General features: G+C 38.1%; 2 protein-coding genes across 3 annotated transcripts in view; both read right to left on the bottom strand.

Moving 5' to 3' along the window:
* Positions 1 to 2725: 2725 nt before the first annotated feature.
* Positions 2726 to 19200, bottom strand: SERPINI2 (serpin family I member 2). The gene is made up of 8 exons (XM_038417641.2): positions 18936 to 19200; positions 15795 to 16022; positions 14036 to 14230; positions 13739 to 13931; positions 12728 to 12825; positions 11970 to 12056; positions 8907 to 8996; positions 2726 to 2866 (listed from the first exon to the last, which is right to left on the bottom strand). The coding sequence occupies exons 1-8, from the start codon at positions 19198 to 19200 to the stop codon at positions 2790 to 2792; spliced, it is 1233 nt and encodes a 410-aa protein (XP_038273569.1). The 3' UTR covers positions 2726 to 2789.
* WDR49 (WD repeat domain 49) overlaps positions 15898 to 19727 on the bottom strand; it is an 86992-nt gene continuing 83162 nt past the window's right edge. The window contains exon 20 of one of the 2 annotated variants that reach the window (XM_038417633.2): positions 15898 to 16022. The gene's annotated coding sequence lies outside the window, so the exon portion shown is untranslated. Of the gene's footprint in view, positions 16023 to 19113; positions 19246 to 19727 lie in introns of those variants that run through there. The other variant, XM_043492503.1, reaches the window with a different exon arrangement.

Below are 19727 nucleotides of genomic sequence, written 5' to 3'. Positions count from 1 at the left end.
CATAAATTTTTTCAAATTATTTCTAAAATTAAATTATAGTGTCTCTTTAAAATCCTTAGCAGATTTCTACCTCTACTTAAACAGTTCCTTCAAAAACTAGGACATGCCAAAAAGTAAAATGGATAGTTCACAATTATGAACAATACTGACTTGCCTTAATAGCAAGACCAAATCAACTCCCTTAGCGTAACAGAATACTATACATTATATATAGAGAGAGAGAAGAAAGCATCTTTAAAGTATCAAAAGGAATTAGACAACAGTCACACTTCTGTGGATGGAAAAAGCAAGTAATTTTTCAGGTGAACTTTCACCGAAAGTACATGCAGCAATCAAAAACATTAATGCTGACTCAGCAGATCTAGAGGGAAGGAGGACAGATGAGGAATTCTGCTTCTCCAGGAAGATTTTATACATATATATAATCAACAGAAAAATGCACAGAGCCACATATTTTTGCCAGACTCAGACTGTCCACCTACTGCTACTGCTGTGTCTTTAGCAGTTTATCTGCAAAATGCGGATAAGGATAGTTCAACTCACCTGCACAAAATCCTTTCATTGTTCAGCCATTGCCATCACATGCCAATACGAAGGGGGTCCGGTGAAAATTGACAGAAAATAGATAACATTTGTCTGGAATTATAGAGAGCTGAGCTATAGGGAAAACAATTTATTTCATATCATTTCCATTTCTAAACTTGCTAAATAATTTACCAGTTGTCTGGGAAGCACTGTGAAAAATGGACAAATGTTACTGACTTCACTGAGATAGCTACTGGTATCAGCTGGGTCAGGGAAGGTGGTGGAATATAAACTTTTTTAGGGGAAACTGATTTGTGCATTTTCAAAGTCTTTATTTTGCTATAGGCAGAGCTGGGAGCGACCCCCTATTTTAGCAAAAAGAAAAGGAGTACTTGTGGCACCTTAGAGACTAATAACCCCTATTTTAGGTTGCTTAACACTTTCCAGTTAAAGCTCTTTTTGAGAAACTGTCATTAAAATTGCATTGTTTGCAGCACAATTTTGAAATTCAGCAGGGAGAGAGCCCTTGAATAGAAAAGTGCCTTTTGTTTATCCCATCAAATTCCATTCAGGTTTAGTTAGCTATACGCTTTTGAAAATTGCTTTTTGCCCTTCTGCTTCTTGAGCTCCTTAGGAAACTGTTGACAACATTCCAAAATAATAACTGAACATGAATATTTTAATATCTGGGACCATACCACTGCCAAAGCAACAGCAGCATACACTATTAGGAATATCTGGAAGCTGCTGTAGCAATAAGGTGGAGGAAGAAGAACCAGATCACAGAACTCAATACTTGACCATTCAGACAGAACTGGATAGAAAAGGGCTTCTCAAACTTTTCAAATCTTAATAGAAAGAGTATCTCATGGACCAACCCCTCCTTGCCTTTCATGATCACAAAGTCTGTCTCTCCTTCCCTTTTTGCTAGCAAAGGTTTCCTAGTATTACTTTTCTATGTATAATGACAGGTTTCAGAGTAGCAGCCATGTTAGTCTGTATTCGCAAAAAGAAATACAGCTCACGAAAGCTTATGCTCTAATAAATTTGTTAGTCTCTAAGGTGCCACAAGTACTCCTTTTCTTTTTTCTATGTATGGAACTTGGAAATATTGATGTTGTTTTAGTTCTCTTTAGTGGTAACTATGTTGTGCTTTTTGAAAATAAATTCTCACACTGTCTATTTTTGTTCTTCATTCCATCCACTCCACCCATGTGTTCTGTGTCTGTCAAGTGGAGACAAAGCGAACAAGCAACTTGTGACCAGCTTACCTATCTGCAGACCGCAAGCAAGTGCTCCGGACACTATGAATTGTTCACAGTTTGGGAACTTATGACTATGTCTTTACTGCCAAAAATGGTGGATATTTTTACAGCAAGATAACTAACAAGTTAGCATTCTCACTGTAAAATCTTAGTGGAGACAAGGCATGGTTAGTTATTACCTTACTGTATCTACATGAGGTCAACATTATACTATCCCTCACCTTCTTATATCTAAGTAAAAACTAGAGTCATCTCCACTAGCATTTTATAGCCAGATAGCTAACTCACATTAATTATCTCACGGCAAAACACACACCTTTTGGCAGTGAAGACATAGTAGTTTAAATGTTATTAGATCATTAGTACAATATCATTACCTGGAAGAGATAAGATAGAGTCGCTAGCAGCAAATTGCTGACAAGAGAGAGCATATCAGAGATTAAAATGAGAGAAATTGTAAGAGTGCCTGTAAAAAAACACAAAAATATCTATTGTATCACTAACACCACTAGAGTCCTCTTTTGTCCCATAATGCAATGAAAACGATCTTCTCTGGTGGCATGCTAGGGTAACAATCACGCTAAAGCATTAGTTCTCAAAGTACAACAAAAGTGGACAGAGTATTGTCTGAAAATTAATATAAGACCTTTCCATCAGAGGATAAGATCAGACTACCTCTTCGCATTCCAAGAAGCTGAGAACACAGAGAATTAGATATATGTTGAGAAGTGACTAGATTACATATGTTTTAATATACACACATTACAAAGAAATCTTGTTGTTAGTCATCTTACTATAGGCTCTGCAAGGAACACAAAATCATTCTGTCTTTGTGAAGACAGAAAATCAGCTACTAAGCAAATAACATTTTTATTCTGAAATTTCAAACTTCTTCATGCTCAAGCGTTGAAAGAATGAAAAGGAAAAACATCAAGTTTGGCTGCAATAATGATCAGACTTTAATTTTAGAACATTACATTTTTTCTGCCTTTGTTATGATTATAGTGACTCCATATCTCTTCTCCTTGTGTTCTGAATGTCAGGATTTGCCAGCCTTCCCATAAACACAATTGAACCTAGAAATTTAAAGAGTATTATATATGTTTGCTGGTAATCATTAGTGTGGATTTCAGTACCAATTATTAAGAATAAGAACATAATTTTTTTCATCTATTCCTACTTTTCCCTGTCAATAGAAAATATGTCAGAGTTAAATGTAATGACACAAACAACATTAAAATCTATTCCCCTATCTGGCCAAACTGATCCTGCAAGCCCTTATTATTTGTATGAAGAAGAAATCCTATGCTAAACATATAAAATTTCATTTATATCTAAGCTACAATTGTATGGCTTGGAGTACTTAAGATACACTATTTTGTATCATACTTTCTTTGCATGTACAGAATGGTGTATGTGTAGCTCTGTAACTGTGATTGCTTTTTTTCTTGTGTACCAGAGATTTTATTATGGTCAGTTGTGATGGAAAGAATGAGGAGTACTTGTGGCACCTTAGAGACTAAGTAGTTGGGTCGTCCCATCGCTACAGGTTAAAACCCACTTCATCAGATGCATGGAGTGGAAAACACAGTAGATAGGTCGGTCAAACATGAAAAGATGGGGGTTGCCATACCAACCCTAACAAGACAAATCAATTAAGGTGGGCTATTATCAGCAGGATTTAAAAAAAACCCTTGTAGCAATAATTGGGATGGCCATTTCAAACAGTTGACAAGAAGGTGTGAGTAACAGTAGGGGGGAAAATTAGCATGGGGAAATAGTTTTTAATTTGTGTAATGACCCATCCACTCCCAGTCTCTATTCAAGCCTAATTTGATGGTGTCCAGTTTGCTAATTAATTCCAATTCTGCAGTTTCTCAATGGAGTCTGTGTTTTTGTGTTGAAGTGAATTCACTAACACAACTCATGGACAGGTCATGGGAAACAAAAATTCATAGAAGCCCATGACCTGTCTGAGTTTTACTAAAAATAAGGTGGGGGGTGCTAACTGCCAGGAGCTCCAGGTCCCTGCTGCCTACAGCAACTCAGGGTTGGCATTTCAGAGCTCAAGGGCTCCCGCCACCTGTGACAACTCAGACCTCTGGGGCCAGCAGCTGGGAGCTGTGAGGCCCCTGCTACCCCAGGGCATGAGGCTGAAACGGAAAATGTCAAGGAGGCTTCAAAGTCACAGAGGCCATGACTTTCATAACCTCTGTGACAAATCTTAACCTTACCCCTGGGTTAGACATTTTTACAATATATGCCCTACTGTGCCTCAAGTCTCTCCCTTTTACTTGCTGACCACTCCAATAACTCAGCCTACCAACCCTAGGGAATTTTACCGCACACACACCGGAATAATTTACCATTATTAAAGATTTTTTACTTTGCCTCAGGAACTAATCTCCTTGTGACTTCCTGCTATTTCCAAAGGCCATTTCAGTTTGACTCTAGTATTATACATGGTAAAATCCCATTTTTTCTCCCCAGTTGGAAGTCTCTCTTTGCAGTGAAGTCGCTACCCAGGACAAGTGTCAGATTTGAAATGGAAATCTGGCTCTGGGCGAGGAAGTCTTTTCACAGAGCTGCCTCTACATCTCCTCCTCAGAGGCCAATCAAAAGGCATTGGTTCTCATCCATGGCAGACCCTGCTTCCTTGACATTTATAGAACATTAATTTGTTATGCAGTGTGCTTAAACTTTTTAAAAATCCAGATAGTAGTCCATTAGTAAGATGTCATTTTTCCCATTTAATTAGAGATTTTTGCCAAAAATCCCATGTAGCTTCACTGGTTCTTTTGCATGTGAATTCACTGAAGATTTACAACTTGGATGACCTTTTCTGGCCTTATATGAATGCTGTAATCCAAGATAAGTTATCTCTTCACATTGCTGTGTCTGTATTTAGCATTTTTGTCCCCATGCTATGCAGTATTATGATATAATGTTATTTATCCAGAATCTTATCTTGCACAACAATTTATTCTCCTGGTCTCAATAGGGTTTTTTATCTTCACGATAAACATGGCTTTTCCTGTTGGCCATCCATCTCGAATTTACTCTCTCAAGTTGATCCTACATTGGGTCTTTTATTTATTTATTATTTTTGCACATTTGAGCTTCTCTAATTTTATTTTTAAATGGAAATATGTGAGTTATTTATATATTTAGATTCCTCTCCCAGCAGTCCCTGTTTTTTACTATTTATGGGAGTCCTTGAAGTTTTGTTTTGTTTTTGTTTTGTATTTTAACCAGTGCTATATGTACTGTATATTCAAGAGATTGAACCTAATTTGCTGACTTCTGACATGGTTCAGAGTTACAGAAGGTTAATACTCCTGTTACATGACTGGGACTGGTGTTCACTAACTGTGATAGCTACTGTTGTTCGCCTATCACTCCACATCACTGTAATATCTGAACGCCTTTCTTTAGAGATTAAGTGACATAATTAACCTCTGTCATGTGTGATTTATTCTCTCTGTCATCTTCTCTCCAGGATGAGTGTTCAGACAAGTCGTATGTGGGAAGGGCAGTATAGCAGCCTCCAGGAAAGGGGATTATTTCATCAGAAGACAGGGAATTGATCCAAATATTCCAAAATAATAATTTGGCCCATACATCCTATTTAGGTCAGGCATTAATCAGGCCTATATAGGTCTTCAAATGCCTATCATTATGACAGATTTCCTGAAACTCGTTTCCAAAGTTGCTATAACAAACTACTGATTGTGTAATTGTTAAAAATAATAGTAATTTTTCCTCTTTTATGGCAGCCATTATCATCTCCTATAAATGAGTTGTCACTCATGTTAGATACTCCTTTAATTAGAGATTTAGTTTTGACATTTTAATTTTGGCGCAGATTGTAAAACAGATTTTCATTAAACACATTGTTTAAAAAGTTGGAGCTAAAAAAAAAAAAGAGGAATTTTCCCCCGGTATTCCCTTCCCCACACACTTTTATGTGCTGATTGCCATCATATGGCTCTGTAATACAAAATAACCAATAACTGCTGCTATGTGGTAATAAGATCAAAAATGTTTATTTTGAATGTTCTGATTTCCCATTGCATCAATGCCACATGCTCCTTTGGTTCATGGAATTTATGAAATGTATTTGTTCTAAGGAATTTGCACTACCTAAAGGTTAAAATCAAAACTGGTCTTCCTCAATTGACTCCTATGCATGGGGGGGACGGACACATGGTCTTAGCTTTGAATATTTCTGGAAAATAAGTGTTCTGTTTTGTTTGTTTGGAAGGGGTTTAAAGGATCTTAGTTCAGTAGAATCATTTATGATGACCAGTAGAAAGGAAAACATCAAGAAAAATGATCTGAAAAGAGCTAAAGCTAAAATATTAATACAAAAGCTGACCTAAAACTTCTGCTGGACCTAGTACTTATAGGATTAGGGAGTCTTACTATTTAAAAATAAAACATTCTTAAAACCAAACTGATTTCACATAACTTCAAAACAATAGTTTCATACACAAAGCTTATCTAAAAGATACTTATGGATTCTGTCATGCCCAACTTTTAAATAACTGTATTAGCCTCCATGAACAAACTTTTCTCCAAAATCATTAGAATGGGGTGCCAAATTCATTCTGTGCAAATGGCTGAATTACATTTTTTTTAATTAATACGCTTAGGTCAGGGCTACAAAGCTAGGGCAATATACGGCTCTCAAGCCACACATATATGTCTAGAAGTTTTGCAAAGTGACTGAGGGGGAAAATATGGTACTTAGGTAGTAACTAATATTTTAGTTAGCAAAGTTAGATGTTGCATTCAGTACCACTTGATGGGTGGAGGAGGTGGAGAATGAAAACCATGTTTAGGACTACCATAAATTCAGCTCTTTATTGGGTTCTGTGTCCAGAATGGTATCTGTTCTCTGAGCCCCTACCCTTTGCGGGGGTGGGGAGTGCGCAGAGGTAGAGAGCTCAGAGGACAAGCATTAAGAGACAGGAAATGAAGTGAAAGCACTACATACTCCACTGCTTATAGCAGTGTACTTTTAAAATTGATGTATATGAAGCGGAATGCCAACTGCCTTTGTCCAGTCCTCCTATATTGATCCCTGCCTACATCCAACCACTATCTATACATGCTAAGTGAATATTTCTGCTGAAGTGATCAGCAGTTAAATAGTTAATGTTGATATTTATTAGTCAGCAGATTTGAGAGGTAATATCCTACTGAGATGAATAGGATACCTTTTGGCCATACTAGGCCAAATTCTGCTCTCAGCTACACTGCTGCTAATTGACATCAGCAGTATTGTCATCTTTCGTGTGATGGGGTTTACAAACCTCTCACTAAGGTGGAGGCAGGTGAAAGGCTGGAGCAGTACTGAACCAGGAAAGTGCTGCCTCTCAGGCACTGCCAAGCATTTGTTTGGGGAAATTAGCACTATAAAAAGAGCTCCAGCAACCAGGCAGAGGGGAGGAGAGAAATCATTTCCAGGAGGAGGAGTTTTTACTGAGGAGGTCTTGCAATGAATCTTTCTCCCACTTCTTTGAGACATCACCCAAGAGGCAGGGAGAACCATGTACAGGGCACCAAAGGGTTGCCTGCATGCGTCAGCCCTGAGACTCAGGGTTTGGAGCAAAGGACTGTAATCAAACAGCAGCCACGCCCCAAACTGAGACATCAGGTAGGGTAAGGAGTAGCCCACAGTAAGGTGAACAAGAGGTGGGCAAAGCGTAGATCAGCCTGTGCTGTCACACTTGGCTAGAACCTGGAGGAGTGAGAGACTGGGTCCCCCTACCCACCCGAGATTCACCTATGCCTTGCTCTGGGACGAGCAGGACTAGGGGATTACTGATAAGAAAGCTGACCCCTCTGAACCCTCTCCCTGACACATTGAACTAAAAAAGAGACTAAAGCAGCAGTCCCTGACCAGTAGACGTGCTGGCTGAATGGACAACCGTGCTAAATCTCACAATCTTATTGTGACATTGGGTGTTTTCCTACCTGTCAATGGAGCGGAAGCTAGCAAGATGGCTGCCATTTCCTTACAACCTATCTGCATGTGGAAGGGAAGCTGCCCTGAATAAAATTGGCTTCCACCTCCCACTGTTTTCTGAAAAAAGAAAAGGACTACTTGTAGGACCTTAGAGACTAACAAATTTATTTGAGCATAAGTGAGCTGTAGCTCACAAAAGCTTATGCTCAAATAAATTTGTTAGTCTCAAAGGAGTACTTGTGGCACCTTATCTTTTTGCGAATATAGACTAACATGGCTGCTATTCTGAAAACTGTTTTCAGAGAGATTGAAGCTAGGCCTACCGGCATAATGGCTGCTCATCTAAAGTTCAGTGGGGCTCAACAGGACATAAGGACTGTGAGGAGCAGAGAACAGGTAAAGAAAGTTGAAATTCTGAAGAATTTTCAACCAGTGTGGGGTCTGGATTAATAGATTAAAGCCACATCAGGCTGACAGGCCTGGAGTTTGAAACACACATGTGAAAAGATAAAATGAAGACGGAGAATGGTCTGAATGTGAATATATGTGAAATTTACAGACCTTGTTAAAGAGACACACATTCAAACCAATAGCTTTCCTAATTTCCTTATTAATAGTACTTAGTTTTCTTTTTACTCTTTGTTTTTCTTTTTGCATTTCACTTATCTTAGATAATGGTCAGACTATGCAGTGTTGTTGTAGCTGTGTTGATCCTAGGATATTAGAAATACAGTATAGGTGAGGTAATATCTTTAATTGAACCAACTTCTGTTGGTAAGAGAGAGAATCTTTCGAGCTTACACAAGAAGCTTGTCACTCTCACCAGCAGAAGTTGTTCCAATAAAAGATATTATCTCACCCACCTTGTATCTCTAATAGTCCGACTAATCAGTTTCACTTTTATTTGTAATCAGAAGTTTCATAGTCCATTTCACTTCCTTGTTCCCCCGCACTAGTACAATGTGTGGTCCTGGTTGAGTTGCAGATATTGCACAGGAACGTTTAAATACAAACAAGAACATTTTTTTCTTAATTTTATTTTCCATATTTTCCCCATGAAAGCACTAGCCCAAGATGTGGCTATCTGACACATACCCCTTTGAAAAATCCCAGGAGAGGGAGTGTAAATGCAATAACCTTACCTGTTGGATTATGTTTCAGAATAAATAGGAATGGGCGGTTAGCCACAAACTGGGAATGTGACATGCTCATGATGGCTGCCATCTGCATGCCTACAAACACAAAGCAATAGACTTTCTGTTAAGGATAAATCCTTAGCCCAACACAAAGCTTAAGCAGAAGGTCTGGGTGCTGGGAGGAGTGCCTTTGGAGTAAAGAAGGTGAGGAAGCTGCTAAGATGCCACCCTGTGTGGAGCGGGGGAAAGGAGCTACCTGAAGCCAATGACTGAAACAGCTTTGTTATTTTCTAACGTCCAGGGGATTGGATGAGCCACTGTGTAGGGAGCATAAGCATAAGCAAAACTAGGCTCTGCACCATACAGCCAGTCACCTCCCCCCACCCATTCTGGTACCAGAGGCCTTCTGTGGCCATGGAGATTGGGCTGGATTTCTACATCACAGATTAGAAATATTAGTCATTCTTACAGAAGAGATTTTGCTATAACAGATCAGACTGTTGTCCCATTATGTCAGGTGTCTAGTATAGGGTGCAGTAAGGAGAAGTGATAAATCTATGTAAAATGCCTTTCACTGAGACACACACACTGGATGAACTGCTGTTCTTGATTACCAAATGACAAATGCATTTTAACTGGATTTTTTCTTTAGTTATAAATCATAAAGACAACTGCACAATTACAAGAACAAATCACTCATCTATTATACAGCTGCTTTGTCATATGACATTTTCTTTGAGGACTTAGCACAAACTATTAAGATAATAACCTGCTGGAGATATCTTGAGACTAACTTCTTCAGCTCAAGATGTGGCATTTCATTTTAAAACTCATCTGAATAGAATACTGTAACTATATTCTTTAACTATAGTTATTACCTTCCTAGCAGGCATCTGTCAAACTGAAGGCTTAAAATGACTCATTTAAACAGTGATATATGTGCTCAAGAACAATGGTTTACCACTGAAAATGGGCTGGTTAAGAATTAAGATACGATACTGCAAGACTGTCATTAAAATAAAATCAGGTTATCTTCTGTTTCATATTAACATCCTTGCTAGATACAGTAAATCATCTCCATTACAAAGGGCTTCATGAGCAGCCCATAGCCAATATGGAATTTTGCCACTCCTAAAAGCTAGAGCAGAAATTATCATAAAGACAAGATGAACTTTTTCATGCAGTGTCATACAACTACAGTGCCAACAGGCTGGGCCTAGCAATCTAGCACTTGTTACTGTGTGAGGGAGCAGAATTCAAATCCTTTGCTCCTGGGTCAGCAGCAGCTGGGAAAATTGAGAAGACCGAGAACTCAGCCTTTGCAGAACAGGGCCTTTTATCACTCATTAGCCACTTTGAGAGTGACGTTGATGAGCTCAGAGGGAACCATCTTCAGCAGGCCTTAACGGGAGGAATGGTTGTCACAAGGCTGGGCATTTTGGTGGGGGTAGTTAATGTTTTGAGGTGCTTTGATACGAAGATGCCCCCCTCATCACTGTAATATCTGTGCATATGCCAGTCAATAACTTTCTACCAAAATACCTAATGTTACAACAATCATCCTTCTGATACAGAAAAAAGTAAATGCAAAAACTGAGAGGGGATATTTAGGCTTTAAGAAACACTTGGGAGGAAAGAAAATGCAGACAGGAACCAAAAAACATAATAGATGGTATATTTGGTGTGAGAGCAACCTCTGACTTCCTGCAGATAGTGTTATAAGTATCATATGCACTATGTAATTCAATTAGCGTTGTTCAATCCAGGGACTGATTATTTATTAAGTACTTAATATAGAGAACACTTTCAAGTAGTGTGTCTGGGAGCTATGAATTCATTTAATAGCTGCTAGCAAGCGGATTGCTTCCAATATTCTTCTTCACGAAGTGCTGAGTTGAGACACAATGCACCAAATTCTCCTCTCACATACACTAACAAACAGCAAGAGTAACTGCATTACGGTCCATGAAGGTACACGATGCAGAATTTGCTATTATTACCTAACTTTGTTAGCTGTGTTTTTAGTGTGTGTGTTCAAAATCTAAACCAAACATATATTAAATTAAAACCCCCTAAAAATAAATAGTCCAAGGTGTATTTTTTTCCTAGGACCTACACGACAGTTAGAAAACAATTCCTGAAGAGGAAACCAAATATGAAAATACAGGCTTTGACAGAAGCTTTAGCAGTCACTGCTCCACCCAACATTAGGGATTAGATAATGGCCAGAGACATTGTGCCTATGAAGGACGGACTCAATTAAAATGCTGCCAAGGCATTTGGTGGTGTGCAGAGCAGAGCACCTTATGACACACAGAGTGAAATGTATATAACTACCCAAAAGCTAGCCTTGGAAAGTCTCTTCTGGTGTGGAAGGAGGCTGGGGAGATGACAACATAGCCACACTCCAACCTCACATCCATGTTATGGGATCAGGGGCCCTGACAGTGCTATGACTCCTTATGACTTGCATTAAAGAAGAGCAAACATGAGATTCTGATTTCTCACTACACAAGGTACATTGCACTAGATCTTTTTGTCCTTCCTCTATCTCCCTTGCACTCATGCATAGGCATGCGTATTTTAAAAATTTGCTTACTTTTGGGCAAGTGGGACAAGGAAAACATACTGAAAATCAGAATAAGTACAGTGTCAAAAATCTGTTTAAAAATAACAATAGTGCAATGATTTGCATGACCTGCATTGATACAAAGTCATGAATACAAATAATTGCTGAGCCTTTCATTTTGTAAAAGTTACCTTAAAAATCATTTATTTTGGAAGAACAGGTGTCTTTGACTAAGCATACTGAAGAAAAAAATATCAACTTATAGCCAAATATGTGGGTAAAGGTTGGATTTTTTTATGTCCAATTATGGGTTGAGGAATAAAGTCCATGCCTGTTGCATGCATTTTAATAATTTAATTTGAAATGGAAGAACCGTGAGTGAAAAGTGCACCAAATGATTTGCATCCAACATTTACTCAAGATCCACTCGCATCAAGTTCAGAATACATTGGAGTGATAAGTGTTTATCCTCCTAAGCAAAGAAAATATTCACATCTTACTTGAGGATGTTGCCGCTTCACTGCCATCTTCATTTACCTCAATACAAACTTTTTGGATGGCTTTAGAAATGTGTATGTCAGATGATTCTGAAGGGAAAATATATAAATTATTACATTTTATGTTGAGAGATGAAGGCTCATGCACAATGCTTAACTGTTAAAATCAGAGGACCCTTTCCATGTTCATTTCCTAGTTCCCACTCTCAAAAAATACATGTGCGATTTCCACCACCACCCACTCTCCCATTAATGTTTGATGAGTTAAAGGGTGAAGAAACAAAGAAGCGAAGTCTAGGCTAAAGGAGAGGTACTGTATATTGAAAATATAGCATGTACACTTGTCTGTAGATGCACAAATATATTATTCATGTAATATAAGGAAAATGGTCTTGTCGGAACACTGAGATCTGAGAAATCTAGGTCTTAAACAATATTGGGTCGTGTGTGTAACATTTTCCAGAAATTAGGAGTCCATGAACTTCAAACCTTAGATCTTCTATACATTCAAAATTACAATTCACTTGCTCCCCATATTTAACATGAATCTAAGAATAAGCCCCCCTTGTTCTCTGATGTAGAATGGGAGGAAAAATTGCTTGTGTGTGCGCACGGATGTGTGTATGCATGCACATGCAGTTTTGTCTTGAGTATATACCGAAAAGTACATGGTTAAAGTACATTATTATAAAAGGTGATGACAACTGAAAACAGAGATAAAAGTTTCATAATTGTAATATCAGAATTGTTAATCACTGCACCTGTTATTCCAGAAAGGTTACAGCCGCCATTAAATATCTCTGTTACATTGAGGGAGCGCAGTGTTTCTTGTAAGTTCACTCTCTGTTCTATTTTAAACCTATAGAGTGTATAGAAAAGAGATTCATTGTATAACTATCAATATTTTCCCAGTCAATAAATGATTATCAATGGAAGCAGCAAGCCTAGTGGTTAGATCAGGAGGCAGGAAGATAGAAAATCTAGGTTATATCCCCCTGCTGTGTGCTCCTGGGCAAGTCATTTAATCTCTCTGTACCTCAGTTTCCTAATCTATGTAGTGAGTAAGTAGTTAAAGGCTACTTGTCCACTTATTGTAGTGTTCTGAGCTATATGGATGAAAAGCACCATCTAAGGGTTTCATAGTAGTACTATTACTATTTTGAACAAGAGAGACAATGTTTAAAATTATAAAGAAACCAGACATAGAAGCATTACATGGTCGAAAACTCAAGATGTAAAGTGTCATTGAGAGCAGCTGAATTTATCAGTGGATATTAAATAGCGCAAACCTTTAATTTAACTTTAATTTGTCTATGTAGTGTTACTTAATAAAGCACCTTTTTAGATCAGTGGTGGCTAAAATAACCAAATGAGGGCACACTTCCAAGCCAATGTTCATGCTCTGCTCTGCCATCCAGGAAGCCTAGGTTCTCATTTTGCCTGGCTCATTTACGAAGAGAGAGTGAAGTGAGTATAAAATGCCACCACTCATGTAAGTGAATGAAGAGTTTTGATCCGATAGCATTTCATACCTACTTGGAACAGGTGTAAAGGTCTACACAAGGTACAAAGTAGTGGAAAATCAAGTCCAATCTGATCCTCTGTTCACTGACACCAATGACAAAATTCCCATTGACTTAAGTGGGAGCAGAATCAGGGCCTGATGTCAGTAGGCTTTCTTGACTATTTTTGTATTTAATCCCTAATGCTTCCATAATGGAAAATTAGAAGGGATAATGAAAAATAAGAATACTGAGAAGTACATTACACACCTAGGGAGGCTTATTTCTACATCTTCCTCTTGTGTTTCAGCGAACCAGTCTTTTATCAGCTGAGCTGTAATTAGATTTTCTACTTCTTCTATAGTTACATCTTCTGAAGGAAGTGTTAAAACTAAGCTGAACTCCTTCCCTTTGTAAGGTAATTCCAACACCTGGTAGCTCACATTATTGTCAGAAAAATGACCTAGAATAAATACAAAACCATGGGCTTCAGTAAGCAAACTGCAACCACTAAGACAATATATATGATTTGATGGTCACCACACAGACATGCATATTTTACATTACCAAACTTTGTTCTCAGCTGAAGATGCATCATTGGTATCTTAGTTACAGAACCATCTCTCTTAGTAAAATCCATCTCATAGGTAGCTTCTGGTCTGAACTTCTGCTTCCAGTCTCCTTTGAAGTAAATAGCGTTCACCAGAATAAGCCTAGTGAGGGGACCAAATTCTTCACTTGAAACAATATTTTTTATTTTGCCTATGGGGGGAAAAAAAGGACATTAGCAAAATTTTCAGACACTATAAACACCAGTTAGTCTAAAACACAATTAAAATGTGCATGCATGTAATATTCAGGCTGTGATTTTAAAGATTCTGTTATGATAACACTCTGAAAAAAAGCCTATTGCACTCTGACATTAGAGAGTAGTTTGTCATTATACTTTTGTCCCCGTGAAGTGAACAGGATTTTGCCATTGACATAAATGGGAACCAGAGCATGTTCTTTATGTTAGGAGGGTTTTGTGTATAATACGGAATATAATACTTTCCTGCAGAGTTCCAGATTATTTTGATATTGTCACAGTGCTCTGCTCCAGAATGCAGGATTTATTTTTCAATGAACTTTTATCTTCCCCTTATAAAGAAAACCTTCATGTTATGAATCGAGTGTAAGCAATGTAAGAATGTCCATCTGAGTCTGCAGACAACATTATCTAACAGGAGGTGTTAACAATGACATTTGGGTAATTTAATTGCTTGTTATTTTAGCAGAAATATCAAGCTAATGGGCTTCTCCATTGTTGTAGAATGTAGCACAGGTATTAGGATAGGTACAGTGGGGCAGATAGTTGGTGTCAATAGTTGCTTTGGTAAGGAATGAGCCATTCAAATGCCTTTTGCCTCCAGATTTAAAGTCAGCTCTCCACCTGTCTGAAAGGGAAAGGGGAAGAACTATCTCCTCTCCCTGGTACCAATTCCCTAAATGACTCCAGAATATCAGCAGCTCCCCCACCACTTATCGCTCCTGGATACCAAAATCCCCTTTTGTCCCATACCCAGCTTCCAAAACCTCCAGCTTTCCCCTGGCAACTTCTTTGGTTCAGTTATTCGATGTCAATACAAAAATGTGCAGCACATCAGAGTTAAAATATAGGAGCAGCATAAAATAAATGGAACATTATCAAACTGAATAACACACAAAATACTATATTAATTGGTGAAGGAAGGTCAGAGGGGGCTTATAGGCAGAGTTACATAATTCTGTGGACCCTATTGTAAAATTAAGCCTGAATGTTTCACATTGGACATGGGGTTTTGGTGGCTAGCTTCTATATTTGCTTGGAGCATCAGAGTTTATTTAGCAGCTGTATAGATAGTGTTCTAAAAATTAATAGATTTTACTAACATGCATTAATGATTTACAGTAAATGTGAGAAATGGAGCACTTGTTATTAACAAATTAAATAATCATCTACTTGGCAAGGAGTAATGATTTCCAGTGTCCCAAAACCTGTAGCTGTGTAAAAATGCCTACTAAATAATTTTATTAAAAAATGCTTCACATGACTGTGAATCAAAAGAAGATCATTAGAGTTAGAAAACAGCCTGGTATTTTTCTCTTTTTAAGGGTTAGTTGCTGGTTTGAATAACAGGCTATAATGGAAACAAGGTACTAACTTCCAGATTCCTTCTTGCAAAGTCTCATATCTGTCACAGATCAATGATGCAACCACAAACCCATTCTATATATTTTAGGGCATTAAAGGGGAGGAACTTAACTAGCAAACAGTGATTTTATGAAAGGTATAGAGAGAGTTTACCATCTGTTTTGTTTTCTACCCAGGTACTTATGGCCTCTGTACAAGCTTGTGCGTCTTGGAAATTCACCAGTTTTATAGCAGTCTGAAAAAATTTCTTGTTGCTATGGAGATACTGTTCTTTTACAATGAATCCTTCTTGAAGGTAGAGGGCATTGGCAAGATTAAATGTAAATTCTTTCTTTTCTGAGGTGACAGAGAAAAGTGTCTGGAGCAGAGAGAATTCTTCACCTAAGGAAAATAAATGTTAATAGTAGCATCTTCATTTGAAGAACATAAAGCAGCTGTGTAATAGCATCATTCTCCATATACAAAATACATTCCATAATCTCCTGAAGGTTCAGGTGCAGTACAACTAAGGCTGCTTTTGAAAATGAGCTGCAATATTCTGATTGTTTCCTTTATGCTGCATGTACATTTGGAAAAAAATAGAAGATTCAGAGACCCTCCACCACCACCACCACCAACCCGTCCCCAGAATATAGTCCCCTTTCTACCCAAGCTACCTTGTAAAGGTAACTGGTAAGGTAATTAGATATTCCTCAAAACTGTCAGTGGTTTTAAGTCTTCTTCCAACCACCGCTGTCAATGTCATAAAAAATGTTTTTGTGGCACAAACCACCTGCAGATTCAGGGAAGTAAACTACAACAAAAGGGTTCAAGACTGGAAAACCCTAAGGGGGCAAATACTACCCCCACAAAGTTCAATTCTGAAAGTAACAAGGATTGCTTGTTGAAGGAGTGGGGGTAGAGAGAGAGAAGAAGGAACTCCTCTTGTTCTCTCCCACACTCAAAACTCTCCTATGCATACCTCCTTCACCCTCCACTGCAACCATTCTCTCTCCTGGTCCTCTTGAGTGAAAGGTATAAACATATTCTATATAAGGAACAACATGCATTAGCCTACACATGCAAGATTAATTCACATCACCAGCTTTAGTGCAGAGACAGATTATGCCTCTCCTTACTCTCACTGGGTGTACCTTACTCCACAAGCAGGGCCAGTGAAATCAGCGGTACTACTGAGTAAGGTACTACTCAGCATGAGTAAGGGTGGCAAAGTCTGGCTCTTTTAACCTACGTGCTCCTTCAGAGGATAATATTGAATAAGCAAAGCATGAACTAAATATATTTTAAGACAGGGTGAATGAATCTCACTGGTGCACTAATTAAATAGATACTATGAGTTGAGTATTCCAAGTGTCTGACTCTGTATGCTTTTCTGCATTGGTAACATGTCAGAGAAAATTTTTGAAGTCACTTTCACATGCTCAGGCTAACCTTATATTTGAAAGACACCCTGGAGGGCGGATAATGGGGCACCCCTACCGAGTGTATTTACACTTTAAAATCCACAATGTATTGATTACATATTTGATTTTTTATAGTTCCCAGGCCAAATAAATTCCTGAAGTAACTCCACTGAAGTCACTTATTACATCAGGGCTGAATTTTGGCCTCCAGAATTCATTTAACTCTATAATTTAATGCACTGCAAGCTGTATTTTTTACATGTATCTTCCCTCTTACGTCCCAGGCTCAGCTCATTCTATTCCTCTCCTGTTGTGTCACATCTTTTAACACGGAGATATGAAATCCATTCAGTGTTGTAACCACCCACTCTAACTAGTTTTTGTTAGTGCCATATTGCATTGCATAGGCATTTTGGAAACATCCCTTTCTGCCAGTGACTGGCAGCATGACACATGGCAGAGGTCAGAGACTTCATTTTCTAAGTAATTTGTCTGTTTAAGTATTTTCTAAAAAAATAAAAATGGTTAATAATCATCTGCTTGAATGAATGGATTTATGTCAATCACTGAAGATCTACAAGTGTGCTATAAATGCCCAGCTGTCCCTTGATAAGTCATTATTCTTCGCAGTCTATGGAAAAAGACCATTGTACCAAACAAAATGCTGCAAAGTAATGTTAAAAATATACTTTACACATTGGATTTGATCTGAAGATCAATGATCTCTATTAGGACAGATTGCATTAAAACTATTCAAAGCAATTAAAATGGACTTACTACATTTCTTGGAACCTGTAATTGAACATGGGCTTCAACTATTTCTACTTCTAGCTGTTAAAAATGCAGTGTTTTTTGTACAAAATGTACAAATTTTAAAATCATTTAGCCAACAAATGTTTTTAAGTCTTTTTCACTGTAGAATTACCTACTGTAGGGTTATTTTTGAAACTTGTAATGACTTTCCTATTACTTTTCATTAAGATGATATTAAATATAAATAAGGAAGTGGAAGCCAGGGGTGAGTGGCTGGAGTTGACTTCTTATACCCCTTAGGCCAGATTCTGATACTCTTAATTCATGTTTGGGAGCACTATACTCCGTAAGTAATCTCAAGACTTCAATGGGACGATTTATGGATAAGGTGCTATGCAAATTGCATATATAATGTATTGGGCCCTACCAAATTCATGGTCCATTTTGGTCAATTTCACAGTCATAGGATTTTTAAAAATCATAAATGTCATGATTTCAGATATTTAAATCTGAAATTTCACGGTGTTGTAACCGTAAGGGTCCTGACCCAAAAGGCAGTTGTGGTGGGAGGGGGGGTTGCAAGGTTATTGTAGGGGGGTACACTCTTACTTCTGTGCTACAAATGGCAGCGGCACTGCCTTCAAAGTTAGGCAGCCAGAGAGTGGTGGCTGCTGGCCAGGAGCCCAGCTCTGAAGGCAGCGCCGCTGCCAGCAGAAGCACAGAAGTAAGGATGGCATGGTATGGTATCCATGTCAGTGACTGAACTGGCTGCTATGGAAGAACCTGTTCTGAGAGCAAGAAATGTCTACGTGATCAGAAAGCAACTGAGGATCAGAGATGGTAGCTACTGGCCAATGTCCTCTACCCTGTTCTGCATCTTAGATATTTCCATATATATCCATTTCGGTTTTACTAGTTAGCTTCATTAGTTTGAGATTGATATTTTATTTGCATTTTAAGATAAGAGAATGAGATCTAGCAAAAGGAGCTAGTGCCATGTGACAGTGATATAATCATTCAAAACCCTGACAGTCATGTCATGTGACATGAGCTAGGTACTAAATGCCACTCACCAGCACACCTATGTGTTTCACCATTATTACACAGCATGACTGACAGTAGATCAAGCGATACTCACCATCTTTATTTCCTTGCAGTTTCAAAGCTTGTCTTATCTCATTAAGTGCTTTTCCCTTTGCCCCCAACTGCACCGTTCCAAGAAGTAAAGCAACACCAAGTGGCGAGTGTATGATGTTCTCCTCTTTAGGAGAACAATGAAGAACTTGGTAGAGCTCCACTGCAAGTTGTGTAGTGCTATCAGCCATAGGATTAGAAATGGGGCTGCAAGTTAAGGACATTCCAGCTGTAATCAAGAGAAGGCTCTGAAATAAAGCACTTCTCATCGTAGCACAGTTTATTGCAGATTTTTTCCCTCTGAATGATTGGAACTGAAATCACATTATAAAAACCAGAATAGTGATTTAACTTCATACTGCCACACTTGTCTGAGAAGTTACGATAAACAGCATCTAGCTCCTTCAATTGATTATTGATCAATTTCTTTATCTCACCCATAAATTATACACCCAGTATAAAAGAAACTTTTTAGCACAAGGAAATGTTACCTTTAATCTCTAATAGAATCTTATGTAAATCATCCCGTAAAGTAAACTTCTATACCTTAAACTTTTGTTTAATCTTGATAAACAAAAACCTATACAAGAGTAGGTTAACGTGAATATTTAAAGATAGTTTGCAAGTATCATTCTGTGCACCTTTGGCATAATGTATGTAGGGTTTCCATATTAAGTTCACTGTTTACCACAGTTAGAAGTTATCCTTTAACAAATCATAGGAAGGGAAAAGGAATGTCCTTTATTCTGTGCAGTCACTTAAGTAACTGATCCATTTAATTGATGCTAGCAATGAA

Source organism: Dermochelys coriacea, chromosome 9 (assembly GCF_009764565.3).
Source record: "Dermochelys coriacea isolate rDerCor1 chromosome 9, rDerCor1.pri.v4, whole genome shotgun sequence".
NCBI lineage: Eukaryota > Metazoa > Chordata > Testudines > Dermochelyidae > Dermochelys > Dermochelys coriacea.
Note: the sequence above shows the minus strand (reverse complement) of the source record. Positions and strands in the feature narration are given on the sequence as shown.

Excerpts from the sequence above, each read along its gene's own strand:
- SERPINI2 (XM_038417641.2), bottom strand. The coding sequence starts at position 19,200 with ATGAGAAGTGCTTTATTTCAGAGCCTTCTCTTGATTACAGCTGGAATG. Across the intron at positions 14,231-15,794 it reads GGTAGAAAACAAAACAGATG|GCAAAATAAAAAATATTGTT; the intron begins GTAAACTCTCTC and ends TTCCCCCCATAG. Across the intron at positions 12,057-12,727 it reads TAACCTTTCTGGAATAACAG|AATCATCTGACATACACATT; the intron begins GTGCAGTGATTA and ends TTTTCCCTTCAG.